The following is a 23,871-nucleotide window of genomic DNA, read 5'->3' as shown; positions in this document are numbered from 1 at the left end:
GGAATGAAATAGAGTTGGCTGTGTGGAGACCTATATCCTTTAGGAATTGGGCAAATAAGCCAGATAAAGCGCGGTTGTGCTGAGGGCAGCAATTGATGACCTATCTAACAATATTTAAAGAAAGCGGCCCAGAAACACAGTAAGCCCAATGAAAATCTTGATGATTAATGTAAGGAACTGCTCCCGCTCGTAGATCAAATCGTGGTTTTTCGGCGGGGTTGTCTGCTGGTGAATATGCATTCAAAAGCATTCTAGCTTTTGCGTTCCATACATGAGTATGGCTGATCCAAACGTGCCAGCGTATCTGTGGTAAGCTCTGCATTAAGTTGGCGAACGAACATTTTTATCCAGATGTAAAAAATTACTTTAAATGACTACGCAAACGAGAACTCGGAATCACTAAAATTGCCGTTATTACGTCAAGATTTTATTGAAGAGAATAATCATGAGGAGGATTTTTCTTGTATGAGGCCAATGTTAGGATAACCACTTAGGCTTGTTCGGTCTGTGGAATTGAGTAAACCCACCCATAAAATATACCGTGCATTGCCCATTTTCTGCTTCTACTCAAAATGGAAGCCCTCGCTCTTACACGTGCAAGCTACATGTTTATGCAAATTGCGAAATGAAAGTGTAAGATAAAAAGTGGTCTGCAGCGCTGTCCGGACATAAATGTGGTCTTTGTTTCATCTCTATCGCGGTAGGCAAACTTCAAAACAGGTTTTCCGGGTAGGGTCGCAGTCCTTCTGCCGCTGCTGATTCAAGGACATATTGCGGCACCGCCAGTTAACGCAACGTCGGCAAAGATTACGTGTGCAATAGCTTTCTTGCTGGTCTGGGCGGTTTAGGTTTCTGTTTGCCCAAGCCTTTTGGTCCCACGCATTCATTTGCGATTCCCTGACTCGAGGAGCTTCATGCGTCTACTGTTTATATGCGCGTAATTACCAAAATAAGTTCGGGTGCACTACACGAAGGAACCAGAGTGGACCTGACCATTTCTGAGCTGGAGCTTTGCCAGGTGAGTAAGCTAGTTCATGAGACATCTGGAGGGACGTAAGGAAATAGGACGTGTATAAAACCATACTATGGCGACTTCCACCACCAAAAAAGTTGCTTGCGTTTCTGAATCCAACATCGCTTTGTTCTTGGTGTGCTATCTCTGACAATAAAACTGTCTAACCCATTTAACTGTCGTAAAGTACCCGTCTGTATACATTTAAAACAGTGAAGCAGCAGAAAGTTTTTTTTTTTTACGGGAAGTGGGAAAGTATGCTCATACCCCCGTAAAAACGTTTGCGTCGCCCATAGTATGCCGATATCGGGGCGCCTATGTAATGATGGTGTTACATGATGCTTGGGTGCAAGAGCCACCCGTGCTGTCATGGTAATATCCCCAGCAATTCCTTCGCTTGCCCCTTGTAAAGTAATTCTAAAAGAAGATGCGGAGGACAGCTTTACACCAACAATGCGACGACGCAGCGATGAATAGAGTAAATGTGTTGTGTGATTAGTGTGCCGCTGTTATTCTGATTTTAAGCTGCGCATAGTCCCGTGCTAGGGATCTCCGCAGGTATGTTAGTTTAGAAGAGGGCTTCTGTTCTCTAACAGGGAACAGTTTTGTATGCATGTGTCGGGGCGCACAGCAGGCCACTTATGGTTTTGAATATTGCCAACTCCCTGAACAGACGAATAACCTTTTAATCTTTTCACCTTTGCAATAAATGTCGACAGGCTTAGAGGAAATTCCGTAGGTGAGCTCTCAACATGCCCTGGGGTCTTTTCATATCGTAAAATATCTGCATGTGATGACATCTTCATAGCAAGTACAAATTATTTATTTATAGCATCCAGTTATTGCTCAATTTTTAAAGGGAAGCTTTTGTGTTCTCACTAATGGCGTATGTAACGCGAGAACACCGAAGTGAAAGAAAAAAACGCTTCCGGTGGGTGGAATCTAGCCTGGGTGCCTCGCGTCATGAAGCCGGCGTCAATGCGATTGCTGATTGATTGATTGTGGGGTTTAACGCGCGGACGCAACGCAGGCGATGAGGCGCGCCGTAGTGGAGGGCTCCGGATTAATTTTGACCACCTGGGGATCTTTATCGTGCGCCGAAATCTCGTAAACACGGGCGTTTTTGCTTTTCACCTCCATCAGAAAAGCGGCCGCCGCGGCCGGGAATCGAACCCGCGACCTCGTGCTCAGCAGCGCAACGCCTTAGCCACTGAGCCACCGCGGCGGGTTCAATGCGATTGCTCCATTTCGAGATGGGCGAAGGGGTTTGAAAACTAAGACCATAACCAAAGAATCCGTCAGGAGAAAAATTCGTGTTCAATCATCGTCGTCGTATGACGGAGGGGGTGCATGATTTCGTTTCTGATCAATTTATTTATGTATTTAAACTGGCAGTCTTTTAATATGTCTTACATACATGTGTGTGCATGTAAAACTTTCTACTATATCATTGTATATATATATATATATAAAATTTACTTGGAACTACCTAACTTCGGAATATATGCCAATACCCGTTTTTAAAGCGTTTTATCTACAGAATTGTTTTATAAACCAGAAAATATTGTAAACTTATAACGAAATATTGTCAAAACCCGCATGTCGCTTTATATTTAGGTTTGTTTCAGGGTATCGTATTACATGGGAGACCAGTAAGATAGCCCTCATATTTAGTGTACGTTTTTCTTTAGTAAGGATGCTTTGAAACGAAGCAGAGAATAATAACTAATGTGCCAAAACAAACCCTGGAGACTTTACAACTTTTTTAATTTTTTTTCTCTGCCAAGTCGAGCCACGTCCAGTGATGTCTGTGCCTCCTGCGCATGGAATCACGGCCCTGCTGCGGGCGGAGAGCTTGGTGGAGGCTGCGTCGTCTGCCGCCAGAGTAGCGTTACTCGCAGTGCTCAGCTGTTCAGCTGTTGTCGGAGCAGTTCTATTTGTGGCCAAGATCATGCACTCTAAAATGGTGGAGAATCTACAAGGGCTGCCACAGATTCGCGAGTACTTCCCGTTCCAGACACTGTGGATACTCATGAGAGCCTGCGATCAGCCAATGTCGCCCGCCGGATTCAGTGCCCGTAAGTTGAATCCTGATAGGTGTTACTATATTCGCCTTAAGGTCTAGATTAGGCCGTTGATGAAAGCATATAAATGTCATACTGCGTTTATACGTGCTTTTCATTGAAGAAACAGCATACCAAATGGCTAGGTTCAATTGACACAAAAAGATAACTCGAACTTACGAGGATGCAGATATAACAAGAGAACATCGTCAAAATAGAGGAGGGGACTAAGTGAGCAGTTACTTTGCTTTAATTTGTTTTTTATGGTATTTTATTATGCAAGGCATGCTGCTGGCCTCATGAGGGTTCGCGCGTTGCAACAGTAGGTTACCCTATTTAAGGGTCTCCAAGTTACTTGTCTTCTAGTGCTGTGGCGCTCCGGTTTGCGATGAGCCCGACGTCCGAGACGAACGGCGTATCTTGCAACGCCAACACAAAAGAGAACCCACTACGAACATAAGCTAAGCTACTACAGTCCACAGATGCCATGGGTATCCCGGCTTACTCCCAAAGCAACATTAGGCAGCTTCGGAATGCTGATGCCGTGTGCAACAACCGAGTAGCTCCGCGGCGTCACAGCGAACTGCCGTAGACTTGGCCAAGGCCCGCAAAGAGTGCAAGACGCAGCAGTCTTAGGCTGAAGAGAGCTGCAGCACAGGAGTTGTTGAGCTAGCTCGATTGACCAATCACGGATAGTGTTGAAAACCCTACAGCCAACGAAGACCCCGCCCAACCTACGAGCTTACGTCGACCATTTCGCTTACGCCAACGTGGAGTTTTTGAACCGGTTTATACCTGCCAAAAAAGATATGGTATTTTATGTTTAGAAATATGGTGCCATAGGAACTTTCTCATCATTAAGGAGAAGAAGACAGATATTCTACATTCCTAGTTCCTGAGAAAGACTTAGACAACTTCATAATTCCGGCAAAGCATCCTTCGTGTAATGTGATCATAGAGTTCGTACACACACACACACACACACACACATATAATACTCAAAACATTCGTTCAGCTGCACCTCAAAAAAGACTTATTTCACCGAGGAAATCGACCGCGAAGCCACAAACACTCAGACATCTGTCAGAAAACGATACTATCCTTGGCAAAGTTGCGTGTCAGCTGAACGCAAGATTGCATTTTTCCCGTCTTGGTTACGATGGCATAGTGCACGCATCATTAGTATCTCGGGTTTTGTTGAGCCTAACTTGGTTCCCCTAACTTTGCATTGACCGCGCCAAGGATTTTTCAGCCGCTGGTTTTGTAATGGCGGAAATAAATTGGCCTCAAACCAAAGCACGCAATTTTTTCAGAACAAATATGTAGTGATGACCCGGAGCCCCCTCAGCTCATGTGGTGCGTCAACGTTCGTGCACTTGCGACGATATAGATCAGCCCCGTTCATTCCAAATTCTCCGAATTCTTATTTAGACGAAATGAGCTTAACAAACGCATTCCCCACGCGTGAGAAATACAGTGCCACTACGTTGAAGGTGCCCCTCTGAACCCTTGTATACCAAAGTTCCGGGCCAGTAGTCACCGATTTAATATTAAGCTAAAGGGCACGCGCAGTGAAACTAGATCCCCATTCCAGCTACATGAACGCTGACAGGGACGTTGGTCATTTCACATTATGTGTTTAATTGATGATATGACAGGTAACGGTAAACGCGTTCACAGTGCATCAGAAGAACAAGTGTACTTGCGCTTTTCGATTGTACGCTGCTAATGTTTGTGTAATCCGTTCAGAGGAATATTGTAAAGCCTACTAAAAGTAAAAAAGATCGGTTTCGTGCTGCAAATGTAATGTCTTTCTCTTGCTTTAGTGATTTTCGATGCAGTGAGGGGTCACCATGCGACATTCCAGAGGTTCGGCTGGTTCCTATGGTACAGCGGTTTTATGCCTATGCTGACGGTCTTCAAGCCAGAGTACGTTGAGGTAATTCGGTGTGGGTTCAAGATTTTTTTTTGCAATTTGTCCACAGTGGAAAAATCCCAGCACCCCTTGACATTTTCTTTTTCACATTTATTCCTCTTAAAACTTGGTGATATCTTGGGTGCGGAAATCTTCGCTAAGGTGCTTTAACCACTCTGACGAACTGGCTCCGTGATACTCGAGGAAAGTTTACATGGACTTTCATATGGTACACTGTGCTATTTTTTTTTAAATCTAACGCATTTACTCGCCTTCGCAGAATATCTAAATATTTATGAAGGACAAAATATTTCAGTGTTTAGTTCCAGTCTTACCATTTCTTCGAAGCATAGCCATTAGTCACGTAAAGTTACTCTCTGTTGCCTTCCAATATTGCATGGGAATATTGCTACATTAAACGATATTTCCTAAATGCTCAAAGTTTAAATCGCTCCCTCAAATTCAGATCAGGGAAACTCTCTTGGACAATGAGTAAGGCCACCTGATACGAAAACTCGCGTTTAGTATTTCAACCCTTTCGCAGGACAGTGTTGAACTAAGTAAAAGGCACATTTATATAAACGCAGCATGTCTGAGGATGGCAACATTATTTTCCAGCATTGGTTTATTGGCTGGCAAACCTTGTGCGACAGGGCTTTTGACTCGACATCAACCCCCGTGAGCAAAATACCTGCCTATAATTATGTGTGAGCGTAGATGAGGTATCCTGAGCTGTCTGTTCAGCGCCCATCCATCAAAACAGCGGGCGACAGAAGAGCAGGAAAGAAAGAGCACTTAGGAGCAAAGGCACCGCATTACCGCCGTTGCCGACGTTATACGGCCGACGTCAAGTCGAAGCGAAGGTTGCCACCTGTTCACGTGACCTCTTTTGAAGCTTCCAATCAGTTGTAAATGGAGAAGGTGGAGGCAGTAAAAGGGGAAGCTATGGGAATCACGAAGACAAAATTCAGCTGCCAGTGGACAACCAAAGGAGCGACAGGCAGCCAATGCCGTTAGTAAAGCGACAAACACGAGCACTGGTACAGTTAGAGGGCAGAGCATGGTAGGCACTGTGTATAAGCGGCATGTAAGCAGTGCTGTGTTGCACACGGCTGAAAACAAGGCAGGGCGCGGATCGGACGAGGGGTTCCGGTGTCCACCCCTAGGTGTGACAATTTACGCCTGCTGGTGGACTTCCCTTTCCTTTTCCTTGACAATAAATTCATTCATTCATTCATTCATTCATTCATTCATTCATTCATTCATTCATTCATTCATTCATTCATTCATTCATTCATTCATTCATTCATCGGACGTATCCCGTACCCTCCAGCACGCTTATTAAGAAAAGCGAAATGGTTCCGTATTTGTCAGTATCCACTAGTGCATCGTTCCGGTTGTTTAATATTGAATATAGCCAACCCTTTGGGGCTAAAGGCGGCCCGTTGAATTTCACGCCATTTATGCTATACCGTTCAACTCAACGAGCTGGAACTGTGAGGAATAATATTTGTAACAACATACTTCGGCCGTTTGTTCCCTGCAACTTTCGAGGTATAAAACTAAAGCAGGTGATTTGTTAAAATTAAAGCAGGTGATAAAGGTTTGTTTAAATCATGTTAAATTTACGGCGTTCCACTTCTCCAGGCCGGGTGTCTCGATGCCAACGCTGCCGTACGGCGAAGACGCGCGTGAATCGAGGCGGCCTACGTCAACGTTTATAGAACCGCGTTTCCCTACTCCACGTGCGTTGTAAGAAGAACGTGGAACCTATCTAGTAAAACCTTTCGTAACTGTTGCCGGTTGATTTCTTAAAATGGTGCCAGAAGTTACAGTGGCGCTGGGCGACAGCAAGCAACGGCGGAGTGAATTTTGTTTCGTGCAGTTGATAAACTATTTATTTCGCAAAAATCAAGCATGTATGATTTTTTATAAAGGAACACTGCAAATATCACTGCTTTATTAATCTGTTGTGTTATATTTGCATAATGTCTTGTTCTTCTTCAGCAATGTTGACAAGTATGAACATTACGCCGGGCTTAGATGCGTAGATTTAGCTGTGACTACATAAGACTATTCCGTAGGCATTGTTTTACTTTAGCCGGGTGGCTGAATCGAGTCACAGACAGACAGACGGAGAGATAGACAGACAGACAGACCAAAATTTCTGGGTTTATGTATCCCAAGAAAGACTATCGCCTTTAAAAAATCGCGCGTTTGAACTGACGCAAAACAGCTCCAGCGTACAAAATTAAAGCAAGCACAAAAAGAACAGAACTCTCGCTGCCGCAGTTTCAGTCAGGGGCGCGCGAGCACTGCGAAGGCGGGTAATTTGAATTGCATTGGGTGGGAGCAGTGAGCGGATAACGGCGGTACAGCACGTTATGGCGAATCACTGCTCTGCACTTGCGACAGCTTTCAAGTGGAGCAGAACGGCTGTAATTTTTTTCTTCTTCTCGCGAAGCACTCTTTCCCTTTCCGCCTTTTATTGACAGGGCCCGTACTCAAAGAATGGGAGCGCCTACTGGAACGGCACATTGTTGGTCAGGCAGGCCCCTTCGCGTACTGCCCCTGGTTCACAGGCTGCCTACACAGCACTGACGCACACGTGCCGGTGTATCTCCCTTGCCACTGCTACACTGCAACGAATAAGCCACCTTCTCCAACACCATATAGACGTGCCCTATGGGCTGGCTGAAACTCGCTAATCACCTCTCAGGAGCAGTGGGGGGCCTCCTGGGGACGTGGCGATGTCTTTAATAGATAGGGCGACGGATGTCGCTGGTTAGCAAATGAAGGTAAGTTAGTGTCATCAGGTGTGTAAGTCCAGCCCCTTCAGCAGGAGCATGGCAGAGGCAAGTGGAGGGCCGCTCTTCGCCTTGACGTGCCCCAACGTCAGCAGTGGCGTGAAGATGAGCGCCACAACAACTGCGCACTCTCATTGTCTTTGAACTTGTGTCCCTCTCTTTGTTGGCACATCGACGGCCAAATTTTGGCTCACATTTCCGGTGTGCTCCTTGGGCAAATAGCAAAACAAAGACAAGAACTGAGATTAACACACAGGTGTTCCCCCACCTGAGAGTCGCCATTCGTATTCACGTGATGGAAACGTCTTTGAATTCTTTCTTACTCGGATGCATTGCTTTTGAAGTGCGCGTAATGGTTATCTCAGCAGTCTATTCAAGCTCTAGCAGCATTAGTTCATTCCAAGTGGATTTCTTTACACTGAAACATGGCGTACATTTAAAGCCTCACAAATATTTACAGCAAAGCTTTCTATCTCTATCAGCCAACGGTTCTTTCGTGGCGTGCGGGACAACAAACTCTTAACGCGTCGGAGGCGGCGGCGGGGGAAGAGAGGGTGGTGCGGGGGGTTTCACTCACGGAGCACGCAAGAAATGGCGCCGTGAATTTACCCAGCGTTCCCCGCGCGGGAGTGCTGCTCGCTGGCCGCGGCGTCGGCGGTACGGCTTTGTCGTCTGCTTCAGCCACGGTTGGTTTGTGCCTGGTTTGGGGCACCTTCGCGTCATTGCGCGGTCCCATCTCAGGGCCTGATTAACTTGTTTGACAGCGCCTCCATGGTAACCCGCACCCGACGGAAGTAAATGGTAGTACGGCAAACATACGTTAAGGATTGGTTTGTAGGGCGAGAAAGCAAAATGTACAAACCACATACAGACATCAGGCCGGTAGAGAAACGCTACCTTTTGCGCACTGCTTGCCACGAATGGGACTCCGTTTTATACATTGGTGAATATCAATTCGGTTGTTTTTTAACAGGTATTACAAACGGTGAAAGGGGAAACTGGTTCTGATAAATAGTGGTTATAAAAGTTCCCTCAGCTTTCCCGCAATTCTCAAACTTACTAAACTAGTTTAAATTGGTATGAATGGGAATCACTCAGCTCACATGCCGAATTGATTCTGTGTCTGCGCTTGTGTCGCGCGGTGGTGTAGCCCCAAGCTAGCACATCAGGATCGCTAGGTTCCGCGGTATCTGCCTTCGAAAGACGCTCCTATCCATTTTCCGTTCTCCCGACTCACGGTCGGGCTGGAGCGGTGGCGTCCGCCGCTATAGGCCGGACGGGGCCGACGCTGCTGCTGCGTTCGGGGCGCCGCCCCCGCGAATTCCACGTAACGGCGTGCAGAACCTCTGGTTTCACTCTTTGTAGAGCCAACTATGTGAATTCAAGTGACGTCGCTTGTGCAGTTGTTGTGAATGTTGTTTAAAGCTTTGCTTTCAAACCACCTTCACAGCGTGGATTGTTGCCAATTTTTAAAGACGATAGTCTTTTTTGGGCTACTTAAACCCAGAAATTTTGTTCTGTCTGTATGTCTGCCTGTATGTCTGTGACTCCATTCAGCCACCCGGGCAAAGTAAAACAAGGACTGCGCAATAGTTTTATATAACTCACAGCTAAATCGACCCGTATAAGTCTGGTGTAATGTTCATACTTGTCAACATTGTTGAAAAAGAACAAGACATTACTCAAATATAAGATAACAAATTAATACAGAAGGGATATTTGCAGTTCCTGTTCCCTCGCGCTCATCCGAAGGTCGGAACACTAGAGGTTTGCTCAAGGCTATTTGAATTTAACGCGTTCCACTGCTACAGGCCGGGTTCCTCGTGAATCAGGGTGACCGACTTCAAGGTTTATAGAACCGCGTTGCCGTGCTCCACGTGCGTTCCAAGCAGAACGTAGAACCTAGCTAGTGGAACCTTTCGTGGATGTTGCCGCGTGATTTCTCATATGCCGCTAGGAGGTGGCGCGTGCAACAGCAGGTGGTGGTTTTCTGCAGTAGGTGTAGAAAATCATTTGATATCGAAAAACCAAGTATCCATGAATTTTTGAATAAAGGTACACTGTAAGCAACCCTTGTGTACTAACTCCCTTCCTTATATGTGCGTAATATCTTGTTCTTATACAACAAAGTTGACAAGTATGAACATATAGACCGGGCTTAGACGTTTACATTTTGCTGCGAGTATATAAGACTATTGCGCAGTATCAATTTACACTTTGGCCGGGTGGCTGAATAGAGTCACAGACAGACATACACACAGACCAAAGTTTCTGGGTTTAAGTAGTCCAAGAAAGAATAACGTCTTTAAAAAAATTCACTCCGCCGTCGCCGGCTGTCGCCCGCGCCACAATAGCTTCTGGCGCCATTTTAAGAAATCAACCGGCCAAAGTTACGAAAGGTAAATAGATTCCACGTTCTGCTTGGAACGCACGTGGAGTAGGGCAACGTGGTTCTATAGACGTTGAAGTAGGGCGCCTCGATTCACGCGCGTCTTCGCCGTACGGCAGCGTTGGCAACGAGACACCCGGCCTGGAGATGTGGAACGCCGTAAATTTAACGTGATTTAAACAAACCTTTGGCGTCTTTTCCTTTTCCGATAGAACTGGAACAACATGAGAGGAGAGCGGGAAAGCGAAGGGAGGCATTTACTTGGCAAAAGTCGATAAAGACTATCGTCTTTAGTCGACATTGGCAATAAAAGCAGCAGATACGCGGCCAATTTCTTTTTCTGGTAGGAATGCCCCGAGAATTTGCTAGAAATTGTTTACTTAACACTTATGAAAACTGCAGGAATACGTGCAAGTACGACGTGGTGAAGGTGGTCTTCAAGGGTTTTTCCCCTGGTGCGATCCTTACAGGCAGTTTTAGAATGCTCTACTTAGTAAAACTGGATGCGCTATTTTCATTGCCAGAGGGGCTCTTATCACAAGAAACAAAAACCTTACTAGTTAGACTCGGTTTAGACCCTAATGCAGATGTCCCTTTTTTCTGTTTCAGGAAATTCTCTCAAGTCCCAAGATGTTGACTAAAGCGCACCAGTACGCAATGCTGCACAGTTGGCTAGGCACTGGATTACTCACAAGGTAGCCATTCAGCGGTTTGAGAAAGTGAAATCATTTCACACTTATACCCACGGAATTCTCACCCATGATTCCATGAACTTCTGAGAAATTTCACCTTGAAATAACCTGCAGCTTTCATTTAGTGGCACTTCAGGAACCCAATAGCACGCTTTGTTCTTGCTAATACCACACAGTAGTGAACTGAGAAATGGAGCAGGGTTGTTAGTGCATAATAAAGTGCGGGAGAGAAAACATCTAGGTCGCACAGCAAAGAAAAATGCAAGGTGTATAAAAGGGTTTCCAAAGCCAACTTACGGCACTAAAGAAACTAAACTAAAATACAAGCGTCGAAAAAGCAGTCCGAAAAAGAGATGAGCAGTGGAGCATCCTCGTATAAAGGGTCGCGGTAGTTTCTTTGCATGAATTTTCCTCGTAGCGGTGTCCGTCCCGGAACCACCTAGTTAGAGAGAGGACATTCTCAGTGTGACTCAGACGATCTATGTTAGTTACTACAAATTCGCTTTCCTTTCAAGCAAAACTACACGGCTCGACATACCTGAAAAAGCGCGAATGGGAGCAGCGGTTCGAACACAGAATTTGATAACCTGGCGCTTTTTATTTTGCTAAAAAAGGAGACACCATGGCATAATTCGTGGCGATATACTAGAACGCATACAAAAAAAAGACAATAAACATACTCTAATGAAAAAAGCCGAGGAACAAGAAAGAATAGCAGAATCTCCACTCCGTGGATGATGGCGAGGGGGCGGAGTACGGGGACTCGAAATGACATCCAAGGTGACATCCGATTTGCGCCCCGACCGTCATTCGATTTGAGCCGTGAGTTGCACCTTGATTATTCTCTAAATGAAACTGCAACTCACGGCTCAAATCAAATTTCGCTTGATTTTCGCTTGATGGTGGTGTGCGCACGGATGGACGCGGACGGACATTGTGAGGTCCTAAGGTACTCCGCACTATTACAGAGAAGGGAGCAACCCGTTTGACTTTCGGGTACTAACTCACGGTCGTAGGTCAATTTAATAAAGAAAAATAAATGGTCGTAGGCCAATGGGTAAGATGACTGACACTAACTCTGTCTGGTCTACCAGACACAGGCTCGAATCCTGCCGGTGCCAGTGGGATTTTTTTGCGATTGTAAAAGGCTATGCGCACGACCGTAGGCGGACATTGTGCGGTCCTAGGGTACTCCGCACCAAAAACATTCAGTATTATTTTGGTTATTTGCTATAAGAGCCTACTCGTGGAGATACATCGTGGATACTTCTTTATAATCAAGGGATTCGTTATTTCGTCCTCGGAGGTCTCCACAAGAGCCGGCTAATGCGCGGTTGAGTAAAAAAAAAAACGATTAACGGTTTTGAAGACATGTTCACGCTCACGCCGATTTGATGGTAGCGTAGCAGCTAGTCCATATGAGGTCGTCTCCCGAGCCGAGCCATGCTCCCACTGCCCAGCCGGCACAAGCGCTGGCGAATCGCAAGCGACCTTTGTACAAATCACGTAAGTTTGTCTTCAGCGCGGCAAAATTTTCCGCAACAGCATTCTTTGTTGTTGTCCTTGGACAGGTGACCGACCTTGAGTGGTAATCGGCTTTCACTTGCACACGCACGCGACTCGGTCCATCACGACGCTGCCTCGCACTTGCGCGCATACATACGCTCCGAATGTTTTACCGTTCTGCGTTGTAGTGCGCCGATTTCATCCATGTGTGGCCGGACTTATTTGGCGTCGAGGTATTATTTCACGCTAGGTGGGGCATAGTTTGGTACATCGAACAACTCGCTGCAGTCATGTTCTGTGCTTTTTCGGGGACCGATTATGATGATGATGATGATGATGACGATGATTAATGATTAATGATTGCTGTGATATCCGCTTTGTATCGGGGTGATGACGTCTCATCTTACAAAAAAACCTAATATAGCTATCGTTTATACTCTTCGTTTAATACAAGCACTGCTCTCAGGGCAGGACCAAGAAACTTATTAAGCAGAAAATACTCATTTAAAATTGATTTAATTAGGCACAAAATAACATGGTTTTTAAGGGAACAGACTCTGACCCCATTTCGAACGATCAACAGTAATTTGTCGTCCAATAAAATGAGTTGCACAAGTAGTGAATTTTTCCTTAAAAGAAACCCCGGTGCTCCATCCGCCCGCACCTTTGAGGACCAAATTTATGAGGAGGAACATAGTGGGGTGAGCCAGTGGTCGGTTCCCCTACAAACTTTATCCAAAGAGCACGGATGTAGATATTTTGTTTGTTCCATCAGTGCTGGAGAGAAGTGGCGCGCGAGGCGGCGTCTCATCACGCCTGCCTTCCACTTTCGGATCCTGGAGGACTTTATAGACACCATCAACGCCCAGTCGTTAATCCTTGCCACGAAGCTTGGAACGCTCTCAAGCAAGAAGGGGAGCTTTAACGTGGTGCCCCTTGTTACCGCGTGCACCTTAGACATCATATGTGGTGAGTATACCTAATAAATTGGCGAAGCAGTCTTTTTTCTTGGACAGCCCTCGTTAAGCAGCCCTACCAATGCACGCCCATTTGGTTTTCAGAAACAGTCATGGGAACTACCATTTCTGCGCAAGGTGACGAGAACAGTCCCTACGTGGTCGCAGTCTACAGGTACCAATGCAGTTCGCCACAGCAGAGGTCGCCCTCTGAATTCACGGTATAAGGGAGAGCAGTGTGTGCCTCAGGACTGTTGCAAAAGCTACAGTTTGAAAATTATAAACTAAACATTTCCGAGGACCTTTGTATGTTGACGCCTAAACAACATAGGTCATCCAGCCCCGCACCTCTCAGCCGCACGCAGCACAAAGATTTCCCGGAAGGTAGTGCTGGCTTAGAGCAGGTATAGAAAATGCAACCGCAATCAATCAATCTAGTTGACAGCCACCTCACGATTCTTGCCAATTTCTCTTGTATAAAGAAATTAAGCACCTGCTGGTAATCCAGGTAGCATATTTGTATTCGAAACACTGTGGTCCACCGATATTGACCAACTTCTTTTTACACATAAGTGTCCCTTTAAGAAAAACCTGATCCCAACCAAGTAACGCACCATGACTATATATGTAACCCAGGCGTTCACCAAGCCATGTAAAGTATTGAAAACGCTATTTGTGGTTCTGAAATACTCTGTGATTATGTCCAGGTTGGGCCAGATCATCATTGAACGAATCTTCAAACCCCTCCTGCAAGCGGATTTAATATTCAAAGTCTCGCCAGTTGGCCGAGAATATAACAAGCGCCTTGATTCTCTGCACTCTTTCACCCGAAAGGTTTGAATTTCGCATATCCAGAAACTAGACAATGTAGACAACATTCTGTTTAGGTTGATTTTAGGATATTTCGGGAGTAGAAACCAAATAGAATGCAGAAGTTTCTTGTGTAAAATGAACATTATCCAGCGCGAGATATTATGGCCAAAAAAGCAAAAGCAATAAAAAACAATTGACATAAATTCTTGCAGCCTCTGCACGAAATGACGGGGGTATTTTAAAAAACCGGAATGGCTACCTTTAATTAGTGAAGAAGACAGTCTTTATCTGCTGCTTACCAGAGCGCGACAAGAACTTCAGCATCAGCATTCAGCAGCATTCAGCATTCATAGCATATTGCCGCGAAGCATGCATAGGTTTGTTTATTTATTGTTCGTTTTTACTGCAGGGCCACGCCCGGCTGTGTTATCTGCGTTCCAAGCAAAGCGCGGCTTCCTTTCTTTATTTTTATGCCGCACGGGCTATCACATTCAGATAAGCAGACTGTTTCGCCCTAACGTCGCTAGCCCAGAATAATCTTCTGTGATCTACGATGTTCTGGATGTGAATCGATGGTTCCAGAAACACTTGCGCCTAAAGATAAAAGCCTGCAGAGCAGACGCCGCGGCATTCGATCGCCGACGCTCGCTTGCGTATACGTCACTTCGCTGACTGCTGCTTCACCGCCCGTGTATCATTTGAGTTGTTAGGGGAACACAAGTTCACTCCAGTAAATTTGTTTTCCTTCAAGACCACTGCGTCGTCTTTGGCATCGTGACAATATTGCAAGTTGGGCCATGTACACTCACGTCCAAAATTTAATGTCGTTTCGAAAATGTGAATGTGTCTTGTGTCGAAAGCTTTAGCTAACCGTTTTCTGCGGTCCGCTTCGGTATCGGAGGCAGGATCAGCGCAACTGGAGCCAATGGAGTTCGGGGCCAAGCGCGCCACGCATGCGCAATGGCGCTCCCGCTTGCTATCGGAGCGGAGCGGAGCGTGAAAAACGGTCAGCTAAAACTCACTATTGCCGAACCATTAGGGTCTTTGCGCGTTGTACGTCATTGTGAGCCCTATTGTACCTTGAGTTCGCACTAACCATGGCCGAGACAACGATAAGCAGTAGTATATGTGAATCACTGCCAAGTTATTCTAACTACTTAAGCTGACGCGTGTTTTGTTTGTCGTTTCGGTAACCACCGACACAGGTGATAGCTGAGCGCAAAAAGTCGCTGCGCAGGGATCTTGACAATGGCCTGATCCCGCTCCAAGAAGATGCATCTCCTGCCAACGTCGGCCGCAAAACACGGCGTCCTTTCATGGATCTTCTACTTCTGGAGAATTTCAGGGGCAACATCACCGAGGATGGCATTCGCGAAGAGGTGGACACGTTCATGTTCGCGGTACGTTGTCCCCCTGCTTCTGGAGCCAATGAGCTTCCGCAATGTGGTCCTCCGTCATAGTGCCTTAAAGCCACCTCGATATTGTCTCGAGTTAAAGGAGGTGCCTCGCACGCAACAAAGAAAGTCAAAAAATACAGACTCCTGCCGTTAATAGGAAATGCACGAGGACCGTAAAAAACTTACAATTAACCAAATTTCCAACTAATCAGAAAGCGCAATAGTCGCATTGCCACTTGTCCGCAGCGCGTCTGACTCCTTGATTTTGTTCAGAATCGACTTTTGTAGCCAGTTGGAGCGTACGATACGGGTTGCCATGATAAGTAAGACTTATCCCTGCAATCGAGGTGTGAAGCTACCACTACAGGGGCTGCTCCCAAAAGGCTGTGCCCAAACAACAACAACAAAAAAACGGCTCCTTCGCATATACTGCAATTAGCATGGTCGCCGTGTCAAGCTGCGAACGGTTCCATTCTTTTAGCTCTGCTATGCTTTGAACTGATGGGATATGTCATTTGAAGCTATTGTGCGTCTCCGCAAAGGTGAAAAAGGAAATGCAGTCACCAGCACTATTTCAAACTATTCTCTTAGCCGTAGCACCCGACGACCACAAAATCACGGGCCATCTCCACTAAAGCGAAACCTGGGGACGGGCGAAGCACGCATTGTATAAGTGCCGCCCCTTGGCGCCTTGGCATTTTTGCCAACGGAGATGAAACCGTTGCTAGATAGAGGTATACAGCTTTGCTGCAAAAGTTTTTTGTCTTTGAAGCACGAAGCTCTCTAGCGTGAGGTGTAAACGAGTGTCCGAGTTTTTTTTTTTAGTACTCGTTACGTTCCAGCGGGAGGCGAAATCGAGAGTCCCGTTGTTTTAGTACCGCGGCTACATGAGACGGCGATTACAACGACGACGCCAGGAGACGACAACAGCCCCAGCCCCTAGGGGCTTCGCTTCTAAAAACAAAGGATCAGAACTTCAAAATAGAGATGCATACGTTGGTTCTAGGCGCAACTGGCCTGCGTCTTTATGAACTGCGTGCTACCTCAGTTACGATGGTGTCGACGTCAGTAGAGAACAAAGCTCGGTTTTTTGCCCTTGAAAATTTTGATTTTTATTGAGAAAGGACGGTCACCTCGATGCTTGTTGTTTGAAACAACTTCCAATTAACCGATGTATTAGGTTTTGGCTTCAAAATATCAGGGGCTCTTCCCACTGGACACAATGTAAGCTTTCCGGTACCAGCAAAATCAGTTCCAATTAATCCAAAATTTCAAGTAATGGACTCGAATTACTCAGTGCCGGCGGTACTAAGAACAAAGAATGAAAATGGTTGTAACAGTTGTGGTACTATTCATTTTGCCGAGCAGAATGATTTCCACAGAGACCGCTGACGTCCTTTTATAAGTTGACTTTCCTTGAGGTTTATTCACTTCTAATGACGGCTATTGTGCTGTGGGAAAATATCATTGCGGTACAGTTGTATTTAATATACTTCCTCTTTAAAACAATCTCTCGTGCAAGCGCCCCATTTCAGCATACCACTAAAACCTTGAAATCATACTGGGATAGAGCTAACATGGTAAAATGGAAGTAACAAAGATGCTTAGGCACGACTAATGGTGTAAAATAGAAGTTTCGCCTTGGAGACAGACAGCTCCACCAAAAGGACAAATCAGTCTTTCTTTTCCCGTCACAAAGTGCTAAGGTTGGTGTTTCAGATAATATATTTTTATATTTTTCACTTTGGAAACATTTTGCTAGGCCTTCAGGAGCGGTTACTTTGCTCCTTCAGATCATTAAATCGCTTTCTTAAAGTCACTTCGTTGATGCGTACATTTGCATCCCTTCTGCATTTCAGATGATACTTGACCTGCCGCGTGCCTTCTGATGTAGTGCTATTCAGGTGACACCAAGGTGGCCGAATGCCGGGATTAGAATCTTTAATGATATTTTAGAGTCACCTCTCGCGCTGATTGCACTCCACACAGTAGCCCTTATTTCACTGCACCTTTCTGGGCTTTACGACTTCGAGGGAAATTTGGAGTTCGAGTGCTTAATTTCTCTAGTAGCGCCGCTGCAAGTGCAGTGGAATGGGTCACGTGATTTATTTGGTTTGAACTTACTGCCATAAAAATAAAGGAGCACTGACACCAATTTTCGGCGTTAATATTATTGCACAGTTCGCTTCCTTCACTCAACATAATACCCTGGCTGAAATATGAGCGGCCTGCGACGCGAAGAACGTAGTTCAATTGGATCTCATTTATCGCGCCGACGGAGCAGCGCGCGGAGCGGCACTCAGCAAATGGACATCAGCGTGACGTCAATCCAAGAGCGGAAAAGAAGTGACGCGACAGCGCTCGTCAAAAACTCGTGACGTCCCTTCACGCACGCGACCCCACGAGCGGCGAGCGGGCGCAACACCCTCTCAAGCGGGCGCCGGTGACGTCCGCACAAAGCGGTGAGGTCTGTCCGGGAGTCTGTCATATGCGCCGTTCGGGATGAAAGCGCGGGAATTTGAAACAAACGATTTTCAGGCCGTTCAATGTAATTAACTATCGCGCGCTGAAGTATTTGAAGGGCTGTTTCGGGTTCGCCAGACCATTAAGCATCGATAAAAACAATAAAAGTGGAACATGAAATTTTCGTGTCAGTGCTCCTTTAAGGTGCAGGGTTCCGCTTTGTGCAGTCGGGTGGAAGAATACACTTAGAAGGGCTAATTGCCTGCTGGTGCCTACTGTGAACGCGCGACATAATAACAGCAAGATTCTGCTCCATTTTGGGTACAAGCCCGGTATTTCCTGTGCTTAGCCCACGCAATCTACTCCTTGGCTTAGAACACTTCTTCTATTCGTGAATAAAACTCTTAAAAGTGCTCCGCTGTTCTTATTCAGTAACCTACGGGTAGTACCATGGGTTCCGTAATAAGCGCCCAGGCTCGGGTCCCAACAATGCCGATATTTTTTCCGAGACCCCCTATTTTCTTATTGTAAAATGTTTGCATAGCTCAATTTTACTCCTCATGTTTGAAACTAAGAGTGGTTTGGTATCCTTTAGGTTGGTTCAGAGGTGGGGCCGGCACATCAACGCGTTTATTGACGTTTTGCGATGCCCAAAAAGTGCCGGGCTTGTACTTATTATGGAACGGACGATTCACAAGCAGAAAGTTGGAAAGTATGCATTTTTATTTTTCTTTTAGGGCCACGACACCACGGCTACTGGGATCATCTGGGCACTCTTTCTCATTGGCCACCATCCTGAGCAGCAGAAGCTCATTCATGATGAGCTGGACTCTATCTTCGGAGATGACATCGATCGCTACGTAACCTCCGAAGACTTGAAGCAGATGATGTATTTGGAGTGCGCCATTAAGGTAAACCAGCTAAGTAGAAACACGGAATAGGTTATTTTCATTACTCACTTGCAATGTCACAGGTGCGTTTTGGAAGTAAGCTTGAGGAGTAATAGGGCTTTAAGGCTTAAAACAGATAAGTACATCGTACAAAATAGTATGCTATTGCGCTTAGCTGCAGTTGGCTATAAACCCTTGTTATTTAATGACACTATAGTGGTATACTCGCCAGGCCTAAACACTTGATGCAGAAGCTGTGTGCTTCTCGCGATACAATCGCTGCTCTGAAGAGTGTCGTAACAAAGACGATTCAACTAACCCAAATCTGATTTATCTGTTTCCATGTAAGTGATAAAATAACGTAGGTACGAATGCAGAATATAAAGACACGTGATTGAAGTATTCATAAGTATGGACGTCGAGGCAGGGTAGTGAGAATGACATTACCCCAAGTACGACGATTGGAAAAAATACTACGGTACATGCGGGTACATATTCAGAAAGCGGGAGGTTGCGTACTTGGGAAGGGTGAAATGCGTGCATTGAGACGATTGCCCGTGATATTTGGCAATTATCTTAGTTATTTCCTTTCCACTGAATGAGAAAGACCATGAATGTAACAAAAGGAAGTGCTTGTTCTGGCAATTTCTGACAGGAACACGCAACGCGTAACATCAGAGCACGTCACCCAGCCTGCAAGAACACATTAAAAAAATTGAAGTGTCACATTTCCAGATACTGCAGCAAGAGCAATAACTCTGGGTGTTCAGCGTATCATCTTTTCTGGCCATTTGTATTAGCTCCAAAATAATTGAGAGCAAAACGAACTACACCCTAAAACTGTCAGTTGCAAAGAAAGACATTTTCCAGAACACCGGCAGAACAGTTCTCGTGAAAATGCTTAAGTGTGGCCGATTTCCCAATTTAAAAATTCACCACATATCTTCTTAGGGTAGTGTGAATGTCGGCAAAAGGAGAGATTTTGCTAACACCTCCAAAATCAGGGTGGTGGTGGTGATTTATTAAGAAAGCAGGAAAGAGAACGGAACTCGGGATATTGTTGAACTCAGTCGGGGAGTTCGCCCTCATACAACCCAGTCCAGGTAAAAGAAAAGGGTTTTCAAAGGATAGTAAGAGAGAAAGAGGAAAGAAGGAAGAGAGTGGGACACAGTCTATGTCACATTCGTCTCGTCCGCGGCTCGATGACTACAACCCTGCACCACTCCTGTCCCAACAAGGAAGTTGAGGAGGTGCTGGAAGACCTCCCGTCGTAAGGCGTCCGATCCCGTAGGGAACAGGAAGTCTTCCAGCTTGTGGCTTGGTGCACTAAGTCGCTGGAGTGAGGTCCGGACGAGGCTGCTGAAGCTGGCGGCTGGCCTGCTGCTGGCTGGAGTGCCGCCTGGCCATCTCCGCGTAGCTTGATCGCGGCTCAGTGCGGACCGACGCTGCAGCCTCAGCTCGGGTTACTGGCTGCGGTGCACGTACCATAGCTGTGACAATCGTGCTGCCGGCGGGGCAGCGGGTGTCGCTGACTGGGTGGAACCCACGGCAATTGGTGCAGTGGGGGGTAGACGCAGGGCACTGCTGTGCGGTGTGGCCTCGACCGCAGCGAGAACACCTCTCTTTTTTCCTGCAGCAGGCAGTCACGTGGTCCAGTCGAACCCAGCGCGCACATTGTGTGGGCAGCGGCCGACACCCCGCACAGTCAGCAGCAACTTGTACGCAGGCACAAACGAGGGAGGGCAATCGCTTGCTCATTCCTGCGTCTGCTACCCGCCACTCCTCTCGTCTGCCTCCTCACTTTCCCCTCCCACGTGTATCACCCCACCACCCTTGTTTTATGAGCTCTTAATTCTCACTTTCGTTACCTCGTGTCTTCGCCTTCGTTCTCATATCTTCTCTTCGAGAATTCCCATTTCTCCTCACCTTGGGATACCACTCCTTCTAACTAAAAAACAGGCATTCATCACACTGCATGCATACCATTGAATGCAGCCCGACATCAGCGCGAGTCGAGCTCTACACGTGTAACCTATAGTTTGGCGTCTGTTACTCTCCAATCAGTTTATATAGTCTACAGGTACGCTTGTCCATTACCAATAAACCTCAAAATCAGTGGTCTCAATGCTAAAATTGAACAACTCCACTTGCCACCAAGTATTGATGTCGTCCCAATGAGCAATCCGGTTTGTTTGCTATTATTTTTAGGATATATTTTGCCGCCACCCTAAATGTGTGTGAAACGCAACCAGAAATGTAATACTATGATCTGTCGTCCCATCCATGCAAGCATCAGGAGATTGAAAATTGTTCGAGTGTCACTCCTTGTGTAAAGTGATAATTCAACATGTTAACCCAACAGGAATAAACTCAATTAAACCAGTGTTTTTTTTAATTCCTAATGACTTGAGCTTACCATAAATGTATTCTGTCACTAGAGGTGGCACGATTGGTGGCACGACCACGCAGCTGTGTGATCACCCTACCAATGTGTTCACGTTAGCTGCTTTCCCCACCAGAAAATGAAAATTTTTTGAACGAATATATATGTATTTTTAAACTTCTAGAAAACCACAAAAATAGCCCAATTTTGATGTGAGATCGTCTACTCTTGGAAACGTTCTGTCACTAAAAATCAGGAAGGCGAAGGTAGAATTCGATATGCTCCCGATAGATAGATTCGATATGAAGGTAGAATACGATATGTAGAGGTTGTAAAATTTTCTCCTCCAAAATACTCTACTAAGTTTGAGTGGCCCCCTAAACCGGCTAAGAAAATTCAAGACATTCGCTTCCATCAACATCTTCAATGTTTCGATCTGTGTCGATATTTTTGCTAAAAAGTTTCTTTCCAGTAGAACTGAATACATTGGGCTTGCATATTAACCTTGAAGTTCGCATCTGTGTAACACCCTTTTCGCAATACATTTCAGTTATTTTAGTGGTTTTCGTTCTGCTTTCAGGAGAGCCAGCGGATATATCCTTCCGTGCCTGTGATAGCTAGGACGTGCACAGAGGCATTTACGATTGGTAAGCACTAGCAGTGACAATTGCTTGCCTTTAAACCCATGTAGACTTTTAGAGAGCCGCGAAACTTTCGAAAAGCACACAATTGTTCCTGCAAACGCCCATGCGCTAGTGCTCTATTGAGTGGCAGGTATTTTTACTAAATTTGCGAATGTCTGATATACCCTAGAGATTGCTGGCTAAAGTCAGGAAAGATGCATCAGATTTAGGTGTGTATAAAGATGGTACATTATTATCGGTTGAAGGACTGTTCTCTGGAAGTTCTACGTATTCGCACTCAGTGACAAAGTATCACAGCCAGTATTTATAAACAGTGATATCATTTAATGGTATATACTCGTTCAGCGGGAAAAAGAACATGGGTTGTGTAATCGGAAAACAGGGATATAAACTTATTCTCTCAATATAAAACCCCCGCAAATGTCAAAACGGTAACCATATGAACAACTATAAAAACAACGACATAGCATGCACAACATAAGAATTCATGGCTTTTTTTTCTTCAAGTTGTTTTCTCTATCCATAAACAAACAGCGAAAATCAAGAATGACAATTTCAGGGCAACCAATCAGCCGGTCAGAGACTCAGTGACAGCTCGCTGACAGGAAAGATATTTCTTTAAAAACGTTTGCATTCGTTAACAATATATTTTCAACAGAGAGCAAGAATAGAAGTATTGCGAAGTCAGAATTTTCTGTTCGCATATAACTACGCCCTATAACAATATGCGTTGTGGTTCTGATGCACTGTATTGACTGCGTACCATTAAGCAAGATCCCCAAGGCATGGACGTAAACATGTACATAAGATAGCGTATTGCGATGAGGTTTAAAATTTGCTGAAGACTCTGGCTGTTTATTTGAAGGTGGATTCACGCTGCCGCAAGGAACCATCGTCCAGGTCGTGCCCTACTTTCTCCACCGTGACCCGACCGCATTTCCAAAGCCTGAAGAGTTTCATCCCGAAAGATTCCTGCCGGAGAATGCGAAGGGACGCCATCCGTATTCTTACCTGCCCTTCTCAGCCGGACCGCGAAACTGTATTGGTTAGTGCGGCTCTAGTGTGTCTCTGTCAGCAATACTTGAAGCATTTTTCAGCAAAAGCTGTAACGAGATGCCTAACTTTGTTGATTTAACATATCCCGCGTGCTCGCAAGGATTTATTTCGACATGAAGTGTAACAAAAATTGCTTTAGATTGGAAGATTTGAACCGCAAAACTATGGCAAATACATTTGGAAACTTCATGCCTGTCATAATGTTAATCCTGCGCTGCAGATAGAAGATGGGCTGCTAAGGTGCTAGTGCTAAGCCTTTTTAAAAGGCTTCGGTGTGAGTGCCGCAGAACATACCAGCCCTTGTATTACGCAATGAACCTTAAGAGCCCTGTGCTCAGGATAAAAACTAAGTAGAGGTCGATCGCGTTATAAAAGATAGAGCCAAACAAGCCGACGCGCTGACAGTTGAACGTTGATTGATTGATTGATTGAACGTTTACTACAATTTGTCCCATGAAGTTTACAAACACTGATTAGACTTTATGATTATGAAAAATATGTCAGTCGGTGCAGTCTCTCTGCTCTCTGGCTATTGCTTTTTTCCGGTGTAAATAGATGGGCCAAAATCAGCTATACCAGAAGAATGGAAGCCATGACCCCACGGAATGGGAGAACTGCAAAGTTATATATCAAAGCGAGCGTTCATTTTTTTTTTTTGTTTGTTTGGAGGGGGGGTGGCGGAGTGGGAGGCGTGGGTAAAGCTCCGAAACTACGCAGGTTTTGAGGCGCGCCGTTGCGAGGGCTCCGGGGGATTAATTTTGACCGGGGGATATTTAACGTGCACCTAAATCTCGAACAAACAGGCGTTTTTGCGTTTTGCCTCCGTCAGGAAAGCGTCAACGCAGCCGGGAATCGAACATGCGTGCTTTCAGCAGCACAGCGTCT

The 23,871-nt window shown here is 45.6% G+C and overlaps 1 protein-coding gene across 1 annotated transcript in view; it reads left to right on the top strand.

Moving 5' to 3' along the window:
* The first annotated feature begins 805 nt into the window (after window positions 1–805).
* The window catches only part of LOC144153217 (uncharacterized), a 70,942-nt gene continuing 47,876 nt past the window's right edge, over window positions 806–23,871 (top strand). Inside the window, exons 1-11 of the mRNA XM_077684870.1 lie at window positions 806–1,018; window positions 2,800–3,090; window positions 4,902–5,014; window positions 10,796–10,881; window positions 13,160–13,353; window positions 13,446–13,515; window positions 14,048–14,174; window positions 15,359–15,553; window positions 18,751–18,924; window positions 21,867–21,933; window positions 22,796–22,975. Coding sequence (XP_077540996.1) covers window positions 2,817–3,090; window positions 4,902–5,014; window positions 10,796–10,881; window positions 13,160–13,353; window positions 13,446–13,515; window positions 14,048–14,174; window positions 15,359–15,553; window positions 18,751–18,924; window positions 21,867–21,933; window positions 22,796–22,975 — 1,480 coding nt within the window. The 5' untranslated portion in view covers window positions 806–1,018; window positions 2,800–2,816. The remainder of the gene's footprint in view (window positions 1,019–2,799; window positions 3,091–4,901; window positions 5,015–10,795; window positions 10,882–13,159; window positions 13,354–13,445; window positions 13,516–14,047; window positions 14,175–15,358; window positions 15,554–18,750; window positions 18,925–21,866; window positions 21,934–22,795; window positions 22,976–23,871) is intronic.

This window comes from Haemaphysalis longicornis, unplaced genomic scaffold (assembly GCF_048455015.1).
Source record: "Haemaphysalis longicornis isolate Haplotype H1 unplaced genomic scaffold, Haemaphysalis longicornis Haplotype H1 scaffold_9, whole genome shotgun sequence".
Taxonomy (NCBI): domain Eukaryota; kingdom Metazoa; phylum Arthropoda; class Arachnida; order Ixodida; family Ixodidae; genus Haemaphysalis; species Haemaphysalis longicornis.
The sequence above is the reverse complement of the archived record's forward strand: the minus strand, read 5'-3'. Positions and strand labels throughout refer to the sequence as shown.